The following is a 16,372-nucleotide window of genomic DNA, read 5'->3' on the forward strand; positions in this document are numbered from 1 at the left end:
CTGTTTTTCCAACATGAAACGTCTAATTGCTTCCCATAATTTGAAATATAACAGCAGGTAGTTGATTGAATCGTGTAGTTGAGCAAAACGCTCAAGAGAATATGTTTGAAAAATGGGTTTTAATATTAAACATTCAGAGTGCCCTATATGTGAGCAGTCCATTGCAACTTATAGTGAAATTCTTCACCATTTATTGCATGGCGGTCGCAATTCAGCAGACATCTTCTACGCTCGGGCTTCCGTTGAATTCCAACTTTAAGATATTTATATCAAAAGTCAATATTGCAGCTAGAGATTCCAACAGTAACCCGGTTTCGCCCTGTTGAGGCTCATCAGTTCTGTGTAGGAACTCTGACTATCTTCGGAAATCTGCCGATATCAGTAAAACTAATAGACATTTAGAGTGCCCTATATGTGATCAGTCCATTGCAACTTATAGTGAAATTCTTCGCCAATTATTGCATGGCGGTCACTATTCAGCAGACATCTTTTACGCTCGGGGTTCCATTGAATGCCAACGTTGAGATATTCATATCAAAAGTCAAAATTTATGTAGATTTCCGAGGATAGCCAGAGTTCCTACACAGTACTGATGAACCCCAAAAGGGCGAAACCGGTCTACTGTTGGATTCTTTGGCCTAAATTTTGATTTTTGATATAAATATCTGATTTACAGTAAATCAGGGTTCTTGTTTAAGCATTTCTTAGAGTCATACATGAGGCGCGGTTTAGTATTAGTTAAACACATTTTTATTTTCGTCATGTACCGGGGCTTAAGCAAAAATTTCCATTGTGTTAAAATTCTCTTGGGACCGTATTCTTTTACTTTAGCAGCTCAACTGAAAGCACACTTAAACCATTTTAAACAATTTAGTTTCACTGATTTTTGGCCTTTCTTTAAAATTTCTAGAGCTATTCGCTTAATATCTCATCGACCGCCATTTTGAATAGCTGCGCTAATGGAAGGGCCTTCACACGGAAACTAACCACCCATTTCTCTGAAAATTACATTTTATCATTGTCTCTAAAGTTCGCACTTGAATGTGCTATTTTGGACTCCTAACTAACTACCTAATATATATATAACTACTGCTTCGGCATAACTGATAAAACGGATCATTTAGCATCACTTATGTTTTGGTTTTCGTTTTAAAATAAATTATTTAGATTTAAATTTTAGTAAACAAGAAATGAAATTAATTTAACTATACCACTTCGGTGTGTAGAAAGGACGAGCTACTAGCAGATCTTCCTTTTCTGTTTGGTTGGTATTTAAGTTTTCATCGTTGGCAAATTCGGTGAGGAAATCCTTGAAAGCGCTTTCTTTGGACCAAATCTCTCTGTACGTTCCACTTTCAGAGATCATTCCGTCTTTGATGACGTATATCATGTCCACCTCACGGAGAACCGCTACATTGTGCGTCACTAACACTCTGGTCTTCAATAAAGAGATAATACCTCGAAATTATTCAGATAACTATGATCAACTTTGTTGTCTTTTAACAATGCTACTTATGTCTCTTCAATGAGAGTGATTGAGAAAAATGATAGCTTTAAAAATCCAAAGTAAAAGAGATTGAGATGAGTTTAACAAAAGATAAATTCAAGTTAGTGCAGTGAAAGACATAACATTGAATTACTCGTTATGAGAGAAGAATTTCTAAAGAAATAATTGTAGCATTTAGGAGATTATTTTAACTAATTACACGCGAGGACCGCAGATGGGATATTTAAGTTGACGATATTCAGAATATTTTGGGTGAAGATTTTACAAATAAAGGAACTAGATTAACAAGGATGATTTTCATAAAAATCGAAATTTAAAATTGTATCAATGCTTTAACTTCTTATATCGTAGACAGTAAAGCCGCGTTCACAAAAACGTTAAAAATGGTAAATAGCTGAAGTTGAAAAGCGTAAGGTAGAAGACGAAGTTAGAAATCGGTGGTTCCCAAACCCGCCGAAAGTCGAAAGGGGAGAGAACATTTCTCAAGACTAGAGGGAAATCGGCGGTCAACCCGTATCTACTCCAGTTTGATATTTCGACCTTCGGCTGAAAATCACGTGCCAGTTTTGGCCAATAGAGAAGCGGTTATGACGTCTTGTTGGTCATGTGATACATAAACACCTGTTTTCTCGAGAGGTAATGGAGCCCGAGGGAACGAAAGACTTTGCTTACCTCGTGTATTCAGTACGCTATGGGTGCGACAAATAAAACTGTGTAACTGTTAGCGCGAGTAAAGTAAGTCTTTGTGAACTGCTGACTTTGTGCAGAAGGAGAAAGAGAAAGGCTGAAGTCGGATCACCCCGCCGAAAGCGGAATGCTCTTCATCCATTCACTTCAGAATTATCGTCTTTGTGAACGCGGCTTAACATACGATGCAAAACGATAGATAACATGCTAACAATAAAAGTTTAAACGCACCAAGCTAACGTGATGCTCGTTTTTCTGCCACTGACAGAATCTGAGAGGTGATGAGATGAGGTAAGCTGACATAGTACGAATTTTATCTTCTGAATATATTTATTATTCTTTTAAAAAGAGATTATCACGAGATGAGACAAGTTTTTGATGAAATGTAATTGGAAAGAAAATTAAAGTTGGATTTCAAAGTTAAATGTATAGAGAGAAGATAAAAAAGATTAGTTGAGAATGGTGATCGAGTAAGAAATTTGAGAAATCGAAACGAGAACGAATGAAAGGTATTACAAATACTTATAGAGGTTAACAGTAATAGCATATGTAACATAATTACTCATAAGTATGCCACTAGCTCAATTTCTTCACTAACGGTTTGTTTCACAGATATTGCGTCATCCGTACCCTACGTAATATTTGACGTCATCGAATCTCAAATGCCGATAATGTCATCGTATAATTAGCTCTACGTCTGATAAACCAACCGCCATTATTTTAGTAAAAAACCGGTTTGAACAACCAAGGCTTAGGAGCTAAAATGAACTACAATATAGTGTCAAGTTCTGTTAATGTAATTAATTTGCCAATTAATGAAATTTTTGGAGAATCACGTTCTAAAATAAATTTGCATTGTCAAATAAAAGAAGCAAGTTTATTGGGAAAAATAGTTGAAATTCAGGTTGAGATTTTCTGCCTCATCTACAAGGTTGGAGTCTTTGCAGATTCTTTTGAGCCTAGGCCTAACTCTTCTAGGCTTGATATGGGTTTTAATAACTCATAATTTAACTTCATCCGCACAAACCGAGCGAGTTTATAAATTTCAATAAAGCTACATTGGGCTGACTAAAATTCCGACGCAAAAAATTCCTTCTCAATTTAGAGGTTTTCCATTGGCTTAAATAAATATGTTACTAGCCAATAGTGTGACTCCCAAAATTACTAGGATGAATAAAAAGGTTAAAATCTAAGGTAGTCCACCTTTTTACTGGTTCGTGGTGAAACAAACCGTTTGTGAAAATTTTTGAATTAAATAAAGGTACAGTGGCATACTTATGACTAATTATGTTACATATGGTAATAGGAAGTGTAGGGTAGTGTTGGCTCGCGTGGTATTAGGGCTTGGTATTATCCTCCTACACAATTTAACCCGGCCACCTGAACTAATGGCAGTAAAGGTCGCTAGTTGACCTCGATCCCGGGTACTGCTTTGGGTATTAGCCTAGCTGATTAATATTGATAATAATAATAATAATATTATTATTGTTCATTAATAAAACAACGACTATTTTGAAACGAGCTGGATCACCTTATGTTTGAGTAGTCCGTTGGGCCCAATCACTTTGTTGAAGATATGTTTACCAGTATGAGCGTCAACTGCACCCAAAGGATCATCCAAAAGATAAAGGTCTCTGTCTAAATAAATAGCCCTGGTCAAGCTGACTCGTTGCTTCTGACCACCGCTCAAATTTATTCCCTAAAGGTAAAAAAGAAAAAGGTTAGCATAAATCATTAATTTCTAGTTTCATAGAAAAAGCGCCAAATAAACTACAGCTATGGGAAACTATGGGGAGTCCATAAGTTAACAATTCAGTATCACATAGGGTATTATTTATTTTTGTTAAAGTTTTTCGTCCTGATAAATAATTTTCAAACCATTTTAATGTTAGACCCCTGACTCCAGCTTTTTCTAATTTGACCAGTATTTTTGGGTGAGAAACAGTGTCGAAAGCTTTTTTTAAGTCTAAAAATATCGCTAATGCTTTTTTGTTTTTATCTACAGCTGAATATAATTCCTTAGTTATTTCGTATATTGCATCGTTTGTTCCTATACTTGTTCTAAAACCATATTGATTTTGTGATAGGTAACTGGATTTTTCCAAAAAAGTTACTAATTGTTTTTTTATTAATTTCTCAATTATTTTTGATATGTTACTTAACAAGGATATTGGTCGATAGTTTCCTACTTCCTTTTTATCACCTGTTTTATAAATAGGAATTATTATTGCTGTTTTAAGTACTTCTGGAAAAATACCAGTCAATAATGAGATATTTATTATGTGAGTCAGGGGTATAGAAATATGTTGTTTAAGTAATTTAAGTGTTTTTACGTCAATATTATCATGTCCTTTTGATTTTAGATTTTTTAAATTATTTATAGTATTTTCTACGTCACTTGGTATAACTGGCTTCCAAAAAAAGCTTTTATCATTATTTATTAAATTTGACTGTTTATTACTACTATATTTTTTATCTTGAATGATCTTAGCCAAATTTGGGCCCACAGAAGAAAAGTATCTATTAAAATGATTTGCTATATCTTTAGCATTGTTTTTTACCGTAATCTTTTCATCATTTATTTTTATTTCCTTAATAGTGTCATAATTTTTCATTTTTTTGGTAGATTCATTTATCGCTTTCCAGACACTTTTTGGATCATTATTTTTGTATTCAATTTTGTCTTTAAAATATTTATATTTCGTTGTTCTAAGTAAGGAATATAATTTATTACGGTATAATCTTAAGTATTTTCTAAGTTCTGAATTAAAAGGTTCTTTTTTAAGTTGCTTAGCTAAAACGTCTCTTCTCCTTATTGAGTTTATTAAAGCAGGGGTAATCCAGGGTTTCAACTTCTGTTTTTTATGATTTTGTTTTATACAATATCTAGTGGTAGTTGCCTTTATGTATTTCTGTAGGGTCGTCACAAATTGATTCAGTGCTAGGTTACAGTCATTTGTATTTAATACATCAGTCCATGATTCGTTTCGAACGAGGTTTATTAATGCGTAATAGTCGGGAATATTTTTTATCATTAAGCTTTCTTGAATAGTCTTATTTTCATTGTTTGGAATAGCGATAAAAGTTAAATAGTGATCTGTAATATTTGTTTCCATGACATAAGAATTCATTCACTCGTTATTGTTTGTTTTAATAAATATGTGGTAAATACAAGTTTTAGATTCTATTCGTGTTATATTATTAATACAGGAATTTAGGCTGTTTTCGTGTAATATTGATAAATATTCTGCAGAGTTTTTGTCATTATAATTTAAAATATCTATACTTAAGTCTCCGATCCAAATAATTTTCCCAACTCGTGTTATCTCCAATAAGTTATCATTTAGGCCATTTATAAAATCAGTCACATTGTTGCTTGGAGACCTATAGCATGCAATAATTCTATACATAGCATTATTTGATAATTGAACATCAATTACTTTTGACGTTGCACCTATTACATCAATATTATTTTCGGTAAACATAATGCCTTTTTTATATATATTAAAATTCCGTCATTTTTATTCTGAAATTTATTAGAGCAAACTGAATTATATCCATTTATATCAAATAGATTTTTATCAATAATCGTAAATGTTTCAGTTAAAACAATGATATCAAAACAATAATCAAGCGAATCCAAAAATACAACAAATTCTTCATAATTTTTTTGTAGACGACGTATATTCTGATGGCATATTTTGTAGGCATTATTATCGGAAATTTCAATTTGAAAATCATCGCTCAAAATTTTTTTATTAATGTTAGTTTCAAAAAATTCATTAGAATCATTAAACATATGAAATAATATAAATTTAATACTTATATTAATGTAAGATCGCTTAATGTTTTTATTCTAATAGCCTTCAAATTGTCATCTTGACGCAAAAAAAATTTTACCATCATTTACCCATACATATTTGTAATTTTTTACTTTAGCAATTTGTTTTGTTTCGTATAGGATTTTTTTTATTTAATGGCGTTAATTGTTCATTAATATATACGTTGTTATTATTTAAAGACGTATTTATGTCGTTGGCTTTTAGTTGTTTTTTAATTTTAAATTGTTTTATCCAATCGTAACGTATCTTACTAGATATAAATTTGACTCTAATTATTGCTGTGTTTCTGTTATTTTTAGGCAATCTATACATATCAATTATCTCGTTAGAAGTTATTTTTATGCCTATTTCGTGAGCGACAGCTATTAAAATATCGTATATTTGTTCATTTTTGGTTTCGTCAATTCCAGTTATTTCCAGGTTACACAATAGGTTTTCTTGTTTAAGTTCGTTATTTTTAAAGTCATGCTCAATTGCTTTTGCTTCAAGGTGTTTGTTTCTTATTTTTAAGTCTTCATTGTCTTTTTTTACTAGTTTTACGTCATCGCAGACTGTTTGTATGATTTTCCCGAAATCGTCTATTTTTCCCGAGCAAATTTTTATTGAAGTTTCAATATCGTCTATTTTATCTATTTTATTTACTTTCACTTGTATTTCGTCTAAGGTTTTCATTTTAGATAAAATGTAGCTTACGTTTTGCATAAGTTGTTGGAGGTTTCCATCCATTGTTTCTTCTTCAGAGGTCTCCTTATTATCGTCTGGTTTATTAGGTTTTTTACAATTTTCGCATTTCCATGTTGTTTTACGTGTTCCTAATTTTCGTAAATTTTCTTCCGATTTAATATTAGTACAGGATACATGAAAGAAGGCTTTACACGTCGTACATTCAATGATATCTTTGGCGTTATCGCTACTAAAAATTAAATTACATTTTTTGCACGATGACATGATAAGCTTTATCAAGATTTAGGGAGCGATAAAATGTGCGGCCGCTCTCTTCGACCGGTAAGCTGAAAGTGACCGAAAAAAACAAGTTGTTCTCATTCGATAGAGCTCTTTGACGCGCACGCAGTGCCGTTAATTTCCGCCCCGTCCGAACAACCCCATTAAAGGGAAAGTGACCGAAAAAAACAAGTTGTTCTCATTCGATAGAGCTCTTTGACGCGCACGCAGTGCCGTTAATTTCCACCCCCTCCAAACAACCCCCTTAAAGGGAAAGTGACCGAAAAAAACAAGTTGTTCTCATTCGATAGAGCTCTTTGACGCGCACGCAGTGCCGTTAATTTCCACCCCCTCCAAACAACCCCCTTAAAGGGAAAGTGACCGAAAAAAACAAGTTGTTCTCATTCGATAGAGCTCTTTGACGCGCACGCAGTGCCGTTAATTTCCACCCCCTCCAAACAACCCCCTTAAAGGGAAAGTGACCGAAAAAAACAAGTTGTTCTCATTCGATAGAGCTCTTTGACGCGCACGCAGTGCCGTTAATTTCAACCCCTCTGAACAACCCCCTTAAAGGGAAAGTGACCGAAAAAAACAAGTTGTTCTCATTCGATGGAGCTCTTTGACGCGCACGCAGTGCCGTTAATTTCCACCCCCTCCGAACAACCCCCTTAAAGGGAAAGTGACCGAAAAAAACAAGTTGTTCTCATTCGATAGAGCTCTTTGACGCGCACGCAGTGCCGTTAATTTCCACCCCCTCCGAACAACCCCCTTAAAGGGAAAGTGACCGAAAAAAACAAGTTGTTCTCATTCGATAGAGCTCTTTGACGCGCACGCAGTGCCGTTAATTTCAACCCCTCCGAACAACCCCCTTAAAGGGAAAGTGACCGAAAAAAACAAGTTGTTCTCATTCGATGGAGCTCTTTGACGCGCACGCAGTGCCGTTAATTTCCACCCCCTCCGAACAACCCCCTTAAAGGGAAAGTGGCCGAAAAAAACAAGTTGTTCTCATTCGATAGAGCTCTTTGACGCGCACGCAGTGCCGTTAATTTCCACCCCCTCCGAACAACCCCCTTAAAGGGAAAGTGACCGAAAAAAACCAGTTGTTCTCATTCGATAGAGCTCTTTGACGCGCACGCAGTGCCGTTAATTTCAACCCCTCCGAACAACCCCCTTAAAGGGAAAGTGACCGAAAAAAACAAGTTGTTCTCATTCTATAGAGCTCTTTGACGCGCACGCAGTGCCGTTAATTTCAACCCCTCCGAACAACCCCCTTAAAGGGAAAGTGACCGAAAAAAAACAAGTTGTTCTCATTCGATAGAGCTCTTTGACGCGCACGCAGTGCCGTTAATTTCCACCCCCTCCGAACAACCCCCTTAAAGGGAAAGTGACCGAAAAAAAACAAGTTGTTCTCATTCGATAGAGCTCTTTGACGCGCACGCAGTGCCGTTAATTTCCACCCCCTCCGAACAACCCCCTTAAAGGGAAAGTGACAGAAAAAAACAAGTTAGTCTCATTCGATAGAGCTCTTTGACGCGCACGCAGTGCCGTTAATTTCCACCCCCTCCGAACAACCCCCTTAAAGGGAAAGTGACCGAAAAAAACAAGTTGGTCTCATTCGATAGAGCTCTTTGACGCGCACGCAGTGCCGTTAATTTCCGCCCCCTCCGAACAACCCCCTTAAAGGGAAAGTGACCGAAAAAAACAAGTTGGTCCCATTCGATAGAGCTCTTTGACGCGCACGCAGTGCCGTTAATTTCCGCCCCCTCCGAACAACCCCCTTAAAGGGAAAGTGACCGAAAAAAACAAGTTGGTCTCATTCGATAGAGCTCTTTGACGCGCACGCAGTGCCGTTAATTTCCGCCCCCTCCGAACAACCCCCTTAAAGGGAAAGTGACTGAAAAAAACAAGTTGGTCTCATTCGATAGAGCTCTTTGACGCGCACGCAGTGCCGTTAATTTCCGCCCCCTCCGAACAACCCCCTTAAAGGGAAAGTGACCGAAAAAAACAAGTTGGTCCCATTCGATAGAGCTCTTTGACGCGCACGCAGTGCCGTTAATTTCCGCCCCCTCCAACCAACCCCCTTAAAGGGAGAGTTATCAAAAAAAAACAATTTGGTCTCATAGAACAATAAAAGTAAAAGATTGGGATCGTCTACGCTCGCGTCTACTTGAAAGAGTGAGACCAAAAAATTCAAAGCAGTCGAACTTAGGGCGTGTTGCAAAAGTCTGCTTTGCTAGAATCAAACATGTTAATTTCAATGGGCTAGCACTTTGGCTAGGGCTTTGGCCACAGGCCCATAAGCTGAAAAGTATGCGACCATGGGGACAGAATCTCCGTCTTGCCATATTCTAGGACATAAATACATTCTTGCAATAATAAGATTTATGCAGTTGTTAATTATCCATGTTAAATATCTGCTCTAAGAAAATACTAATTTAATCACCGAGATAATATAAAATCACATGGCCTGAACAGTTTTTGTATTGGTTTGCCCATCCGGGTATCCTGAGGGTGGGCGGTGGCCACTCTTTAACATAGGATGGTAAATAGGTGATTATGAAAAATATCGGTGGTCACGTGATATGGTTAAGTACTACCAAGTTGAAAGTATCAAAATTGGCCCTTTTAGTAAATTCGTCTGGCTAGTTGGGCAAGGGTTAGCGAGATTTCTATAATTTCATTGTTCAATCGAAAGGATTTTTTCGTTTTTCGTTTTGAGATAAGTTTGCAAAGTCGTTAAATTAAGGTAATTGATTTATTAAATGAAATATTTTAAAATTCTATCCAAATTGATTTTAATTCATTTGCAGGTTTAATCTAGATTTAAATCCTAATTTTGTGGTCATTTATTTTACAGCCTTTACAATGTCAACTAAAATTGGGCTTGTTTCTTTACCAATACTTGGTCTAGAACTATAAGAAATAAAAAAAATATATAATAAATTAGTTAACTTTATGTATTTTTAATAATTTTAGAAAAATACTAACTTTTCAAACAATCAATCCATGGTTGGTGCTTTTTACTAAACGCAGACGATCGGGGGCTCGGTAGGTGCAGACGAATTTAAGCAGCCGACGCTTTGTCAAAAAATAACCAACTCCCGTGAGCCTCTGCGCGTAATTCTTTTTCATAATCACCTATTATATATCAAACGCTAGGAAATCATATGGCCTCAACAGCTTTTGTATTGGTTTGCCCATCCGGGTATCCTGAGGGTGGGCGGTGGCCACTCTTTAACATAGGATGGTAAATTATATATCAAAAGATACTAAATCACATGGCCTCAACAGCTTTTGTATTGGTTTGCCCATCCGGGTATCCTGAGGGTGGGCGGTGGCCACTCTTTAACATAGGATGGTAAATTGTATATCAAAAGATACTAAATCACATGGCCCCTAACAGCTTTTGTATTGGTTTGCCCACCCGCGTATCCTGAGGGTAGGCGGTGGCCACTCTTTAACATAGGATGGTAAATTATATATCAAACGATAGGAAATCACATGGCCTCAACAGCTATTAAATTGGTTTGCCCACCCGGTTATCACGAGGATGGGCAGCACCCACTCTTTAACTTAGGATGGCAATTTATACATCAAACGATAAGAAATCACGTAGCCTCAACAGTTTTTGTATTAGTTTGCCTACCTGTGTCTACTTAGGGTGTATGGGTTTGCCCACTCGAATACACTGGTGTGGAACTAATATTACGGCCTGGGCCGACTTGTTCTCTCTGGAGCAGACATTACGGGAGCGAAGCCAGGGTCTATGGCTTCCCATATACCTTTGCTTATTAGCGCGGCTTTTGTACGAATAGACCATGAGTGGTAGTTCGCATTTTCAGCTGACAGTCTTGTAATTTTCAACTCATCACTTTGCGTAGCCATGTCGATATTTTTGCTTTATTAGTAAAAACAGTCCTCTCTTCTATAGCTGTCTCCTATTTCACTCCGGCTTCTCGGGCGAAAGAGTGACCTTTGAACGTCTCATATTCCCGTGTAACTTTGCTTTCGAACGGTGTTTTTTGTTTTGTTTTCTTCTAAACAAGGCTTAGGCTTCTTCATAGGCCTCTGCATGCAAACCAAATATTTTCTTTCTAATAAGCTTATTGTTCGATTAATCACGTAAATGTTTTCTTCAAATCAAATCGTGGATTACTTCAGCACACTTCGTAGCGTTTGTGGACCCATAACCTGTTAGATTTTTATGGAATAAATCGAAATACAGAGATAAATAAAATAATACGGTTTATTATGATGACGTACAAAAGTAGACTGACGCAAAGATTTTTCCAGAACTAAAAACAAAGAGACACGTGATTAGCTAATAGAATCCCGCTTGGAAACATTATCGCCATCTAGGTTTCGAGTTCGGCATAAGTTTATATCACTCTCTAACAGCCCATGCTGGGGAACTTAAAGGGGCTGCTCACAAACTACGCCACGCGATAAATTTACTTTTCGACTCCCCTTCTTCCCATCGTAAAGAAGTGCAAAAATTTTAAAGACCACCACTCCTAAATTACGAAACATATGCTCAAACCACCGCCTCAAATTTCATAAACTTTAAAATAATAAAATTTATTTCAAAATAAAGTTTAGTTTTTATTAATTAACCTTTAGAAAACTAATCATATTATTTTAAATAGTAAACTTTTTACTAGTTGATGACATGGACGTAATTTGTGAATAGCCCTAGCCATTTAACCTATCTTTTGAATAAATGGGGATTTGGTCATGGGTATTCTGATTTTTCTAATACATTTTCCATTTCTTTGTAGAAATCTAAAAGTGAAAATTTCAATTTACGTCATTTAAATCAAACCAACGAAGGGGTGAGTAATTTTCAAATGTATTAAAAATATTTCGCTACACCTTTCCTGGCCGTGAAAATTCATTCGATGCTTGCGTTTTTTTTTACTTAAAGTACTTCCTAAAACAAAATGCATTTATCAATTCAGATTAGCGCATCATAGACCATATTGGTTTTAAAAAGGCTTATTTTTGAATCTTTGTAGCGGTTAATTGATGGCACGGTAGTACCGTTGTTATGGGACTATGTGGTTTCATATCAAGTTTTAATTAAATATAATTTTAAATTTTTTAGCCAAAACTTACTTCTTCAATGGAGCACTTTTATTTCCGACAATGCGAAGTATACATCACCACTGATAAAGGTTCCTTAAAAAACAACACTATCGAAAAAAGTGAAAACGACCAACAGAAATATGCCAGAGACCCGGAACCATCAATCAAGTTGAAATTTTTAGTTCACAACTGCCAAATATTTCACTAGAGTAAAAGATGTTCTTTGGGAAAGAGGAGCAGGCAGAACAACGTACGCATTAACATTTAAAACATTTTGTGATTTTAATTTTGCATCGCAAAGCTTTGTAATTTAAGTTTAAACGTTTAATATAAAATTTACGTGTAAATGTTAAATATTTACTTAAGCGCTGTCTCTCATAACTTTCAAAAGATATGTTAATTAAAATGTTTTCAAGGCAATTCTTTACAGGGTTTTTCAATTTGGTCTATAAGGCCCTTTTATACGAAAACTATTTTCGCTAGAAATTTGTGAATTTTTACGTTGTATTTATGAGTAAGGGAACTGTATACTGTAAGTTTGAGAATGAGGGTGAATGCCCGAGGAATCCAAACGACTACCCAGAAAATCGAGATGTTGTTTCAGGAAAGAACATATCGATTTTTTCAGTTATGAGCGAACTTCTCTTACTATTTTTAGCATTAGGTGGTCGTCTTAATTAGCCCTACCCAAGTCCAGGTCATTCTGGAAGGATCATTCTTTGTGCTGAGTAAGGAAAAGAGTTTCCAGGAAACGTAGAAAAACTGTAGAGGCCGATGACACTCCATACGGCAAGCGTTTAAATCGATACAGCCCCTTATTGCTGTTGATAGTAACAATATCTTTTGATTCGAAGCCAGCTCTATTTGACTGTAAGCCTCTTTGAGATCTAACCGATAAATTACTTTAGACCCTTTCATTGACGCAAAAATGTCACTGTCCCTTGGTAAGTGATACTTTTCAGCATCTTTTGCCAGGTTCGCTGTGAGTTTGTAATCGCCACACAAGCGAACATCGCCATTGGGCTTCATGGCTCAAATAGTGCACTATTTTGTTTCCAAGACGACATCTAGTGTAGAGTGTGATTCTTCCAAGTTATGAATGTAATTTTTCTAAATTTTCAATGGGGAAAATATCTATTTACGCCAGCAAATATTTCTTCCGTTTGCTTTAGCAACTACGAATGCCTCTAGAGTGTGTTTCGAGTATTGCCTAAGGTTGATTCTTCGCAACATTCTCCAGGTTGTTTTGGAAAGCCAATATTAACAGATTTAATGCGGCAGTTTAGAGTCGGCTGCGATAACTCAGCCCGACGACTTTTAGATTTGGTTTACATTAGATTTGTATAAACGTTTGAGAACGGCGGCGTACTCGCCAAACTAGCCGAAACATTTAACGTTAACCTTTATATTTTTTTAACAATAACATTTAAAATTTAAATACTTTTAAGTGTAAGAATATGTGTTGAATTTTAGAAGGCTTAAAAGCTTCATTTTAGTGCATATATAGTACTTAAAGGAGAACTGTCACCACCCTAAAATTGGTTAAAAACCATTTAAATGGATAGAGGACGTCTGAAAATGGTTATACAAAATATTTCATGTTTATATTGCCAGTATTTGATTTATTATTAGCAACCAAATTTCGTGTATTATCCCCCCCGACTCGATAATCTCAAAACCGCTTGGTTGAACCTACCTGCAGCTAAAGAAATATTTTTTCCCCGGTTTTATCGTTTTTCGTTCAGAACTGTCGTCTGCTACGACATTCTCCTTGGCTTTTTAACTTAGTTATATTGGTAGATTGTAGTTCATCGTGTTTTTAATACGCCTTACACGCCGCCCTTCCTCAAATTTTTGCCGCTTCATTCTTTTGGCGCTGCACGTAGGTTTAACCGCGATTTCTGAAATATTTAAAACCATTTGATGTAGGTTGCGGAAAAAGTAGCGTAACTTTTTAAATACTTTTCCAATAACTATAAAATTTCAGGGACATAATTATTAATATATTTTCTTTCTGTAAAAAAACCTCGTAAATTTTGGTTTTGGTCACAATTCTCCTTTAAATGATTAAAAAATATGAAACCACTTTTTTTATAGAAATTCTTAAAACATTAATCTTTCAAAATTTTAAGTAATTTTATATCTTCAAAATGAGTTATGATACTTTGCTTTTAGAACATGTTTAATAAATATTGTGTTTTCAAAATATTCTTTGATTCTTAAGAGGTTGATTTATATGCTTCATGTTCAAGAACATGAACACTCAATTGTATTATATTATAAAAGTCTTTATTCTATAAATATACATTGATTTCCACATTCAATTAGACTTTTAGACGAAGGCAAATTGACGAACTGCTATATTTTATGAAACAAGCAGGCGCTTATTGTTTAAAAACAGAAAATATTTAGCTTAATAAACATAAAACCAGCAGATTAGTGAACTAAGACGGTGTATGTTAATGAAAAAAAGAAATTTGAGGATATGGAATCAACTTGCGCTTTGCTCCAAGAAACATGTGCAGTTAAACTAATCAAAGGCTCGTAGGATTGATATTGTTACCTTACGTCGAAATGACGTAGCAAATTACATCATTCTATAGGCTTGGCTATTTTCGCCAAACTTTTTACTGAAACATCTTGATATTGATTGAGGTATTTGTAACAGTGAAGCGTGATAACAATTTTATGGGCAGATCTCACTCTTTGAATATCGTTTCAACCGTGAGGCCGATATTTCTCTGTTGTGTCATTTTCCCTTCTCTACATAATTTCGATGGGCAATTTCGAAGCAGAAAACAGTGATTGAGAGCGCCGTTCCGCAGAGCCAGACGCGGAAAACGGGCATCAAGAAAGACATTGCAATAGGTCTGAGAGGAATGCTCAGATCCTTCTGGTCAATTCGGTCCCAATTAAATGGAGAGACTATGTCACATAGTCGTTTTTGTTGGGTGTCCACATACATTGAAACTCTGAAATTTTTTAAAATTTGTTGATATCATTAGGGAACTAGAAGCACCTTTCCCAAAAATTCACGGTTCGTTTTTCTAATAGAAACGACATTCAAAACATTTCGTGTTATGTTCTTTTATACTTCTACGTGTATATATCGAACCTGTTCTAATCAGTAATATGGTCTCATTTTAAAAATTTGTTGATATCATTAGGGAACTAGAAGCACCTTTCCCAATAATTCACGGTTCTTTTTCTAATAGAAACGACATTCAAAACATTTCGTGTTATGTTTTTTATACTACTACGTGTATATATCGAACCTGTTCTATTCAGTAATATGGTCTCATTTTAAAAATTTGTTGATATCATTAGGGAACTAGTAGCACCTTTCCCAAAAATTCACGGTTCTTTTTCTAATAGAAACGACATTCAAAACATTTCGTATTATGTTCTATTATACTTCTACGTGTATATATCGAACCTGTTCTATTCAGTAATATGGTCTCATTTTAAAAATTTGTTGATATCATTAGGGAACTAGAAGCACCTTTCCCAAAAATTCACGGTTCTTTTTCTAATAGAAACGACATTCAAAACATTTCGTGTTATGTTCTTTTATACTTCTACGTGTATATATCGAACCTGTTCTATTCAGTAATATGGTCTCATTTTAAAAATTTGTTGATATCATTAGGGAACTAGTAGCACCTTTCCCAAAAATTCACGGTTCTTTGTCTAATAGAAACGACATTCAAAACATTTCGTATTATGTTCTTTTATACTTCTACGTGTATATATCGAACCTGTTCTATTCAGTAATATGGTCTCATTTTAAAAATTTGTTGATATCATTAGGGAACTAGTAGCACCTTTCCCAAAAATTCACGGTTCTTTTTCTAATAGAAACGACATTCAAAACATTTCGTGTTATGTTCTTTTATACTTCTACGTGTATATATCGAACCTGTTCTATTCAGTAATATGGTCTCATTTTAAAAAATTGTTGATATCATTAGGGAACTAGTAGCACCTTTCCCAAAAATTCACGGTTCTTTTTCTAATAGAAACGACATTCAAAACATTTCGTGTTATGTTTTTTATACTACTACGTGTATATATCGAACCTGTTCTATTCAGTAATATGGTCTCATTTTAAAAATTTGTTGATATCATTAGGGAACTAGTAGCACCTTTCCCAAAAATTCACGGTTCTTTTTCTAATAGAAACGACATTCAAAACATTTCGTGTTATGTTTTTTATACTACTACGTGTATATATCGAACCTGTTCTATTCAGTAATATGGTCTCATTTTAAAAATTTGTAGATATCATTAGGGGACTAGTAGCACCTTT

The 16,372-nt window shown here is 35.3% G+C and overlaps 1 protein-coding gene across 1 annotated transcript in view; it reads right to left on the minus strand.

Moving 5' to 3' along the window:
• LOC149968891 (multidrug resistance-associated protein 1-like) overlaps positions 1-7,034 on the minus strand; it is a 47,824-nt gene extending 40,790 nt beyond the window's left edge. Inside the window, exons 1-3 of the mRNA XM_090169291.1 lie at positions 6,730-7,034; positions 3,726-3,893; positions 1,212-1,438 (exon numbers count right to left, since the gene is read on the minus strand). Of these exons, the coding sequence (XP_090025417.1) occupies positions 1,212-1,438; positions 3,726-3,893; positions 6,730-6,984 (650 nt within the window). The 5' untranslated portion in view covers positions 6,985-7,034. The remainder of the gene's footprint in view (positions 1-1,211; positions 1,439-3,725; positions 3,894-6,729) is intronic.
• Positions 7,035-16,372: the final 9,338 nt, after the last annotated feature.

The sequence above is a fragment of the Leiobunum rupestre genome, chromosome 1 (genome assembly GCF_980474605.1).
Source record: "Leiobunum rupestre chromosome 1, qqLeiRupe1.1.hap1, whole genome shotgun sequence".
NCBI lineage: Eukaryota > Metazoa > Arthropoda > Arachnida > Opiliones > Sclerosomatidae > Leiobunum > Leiobunum rupestre.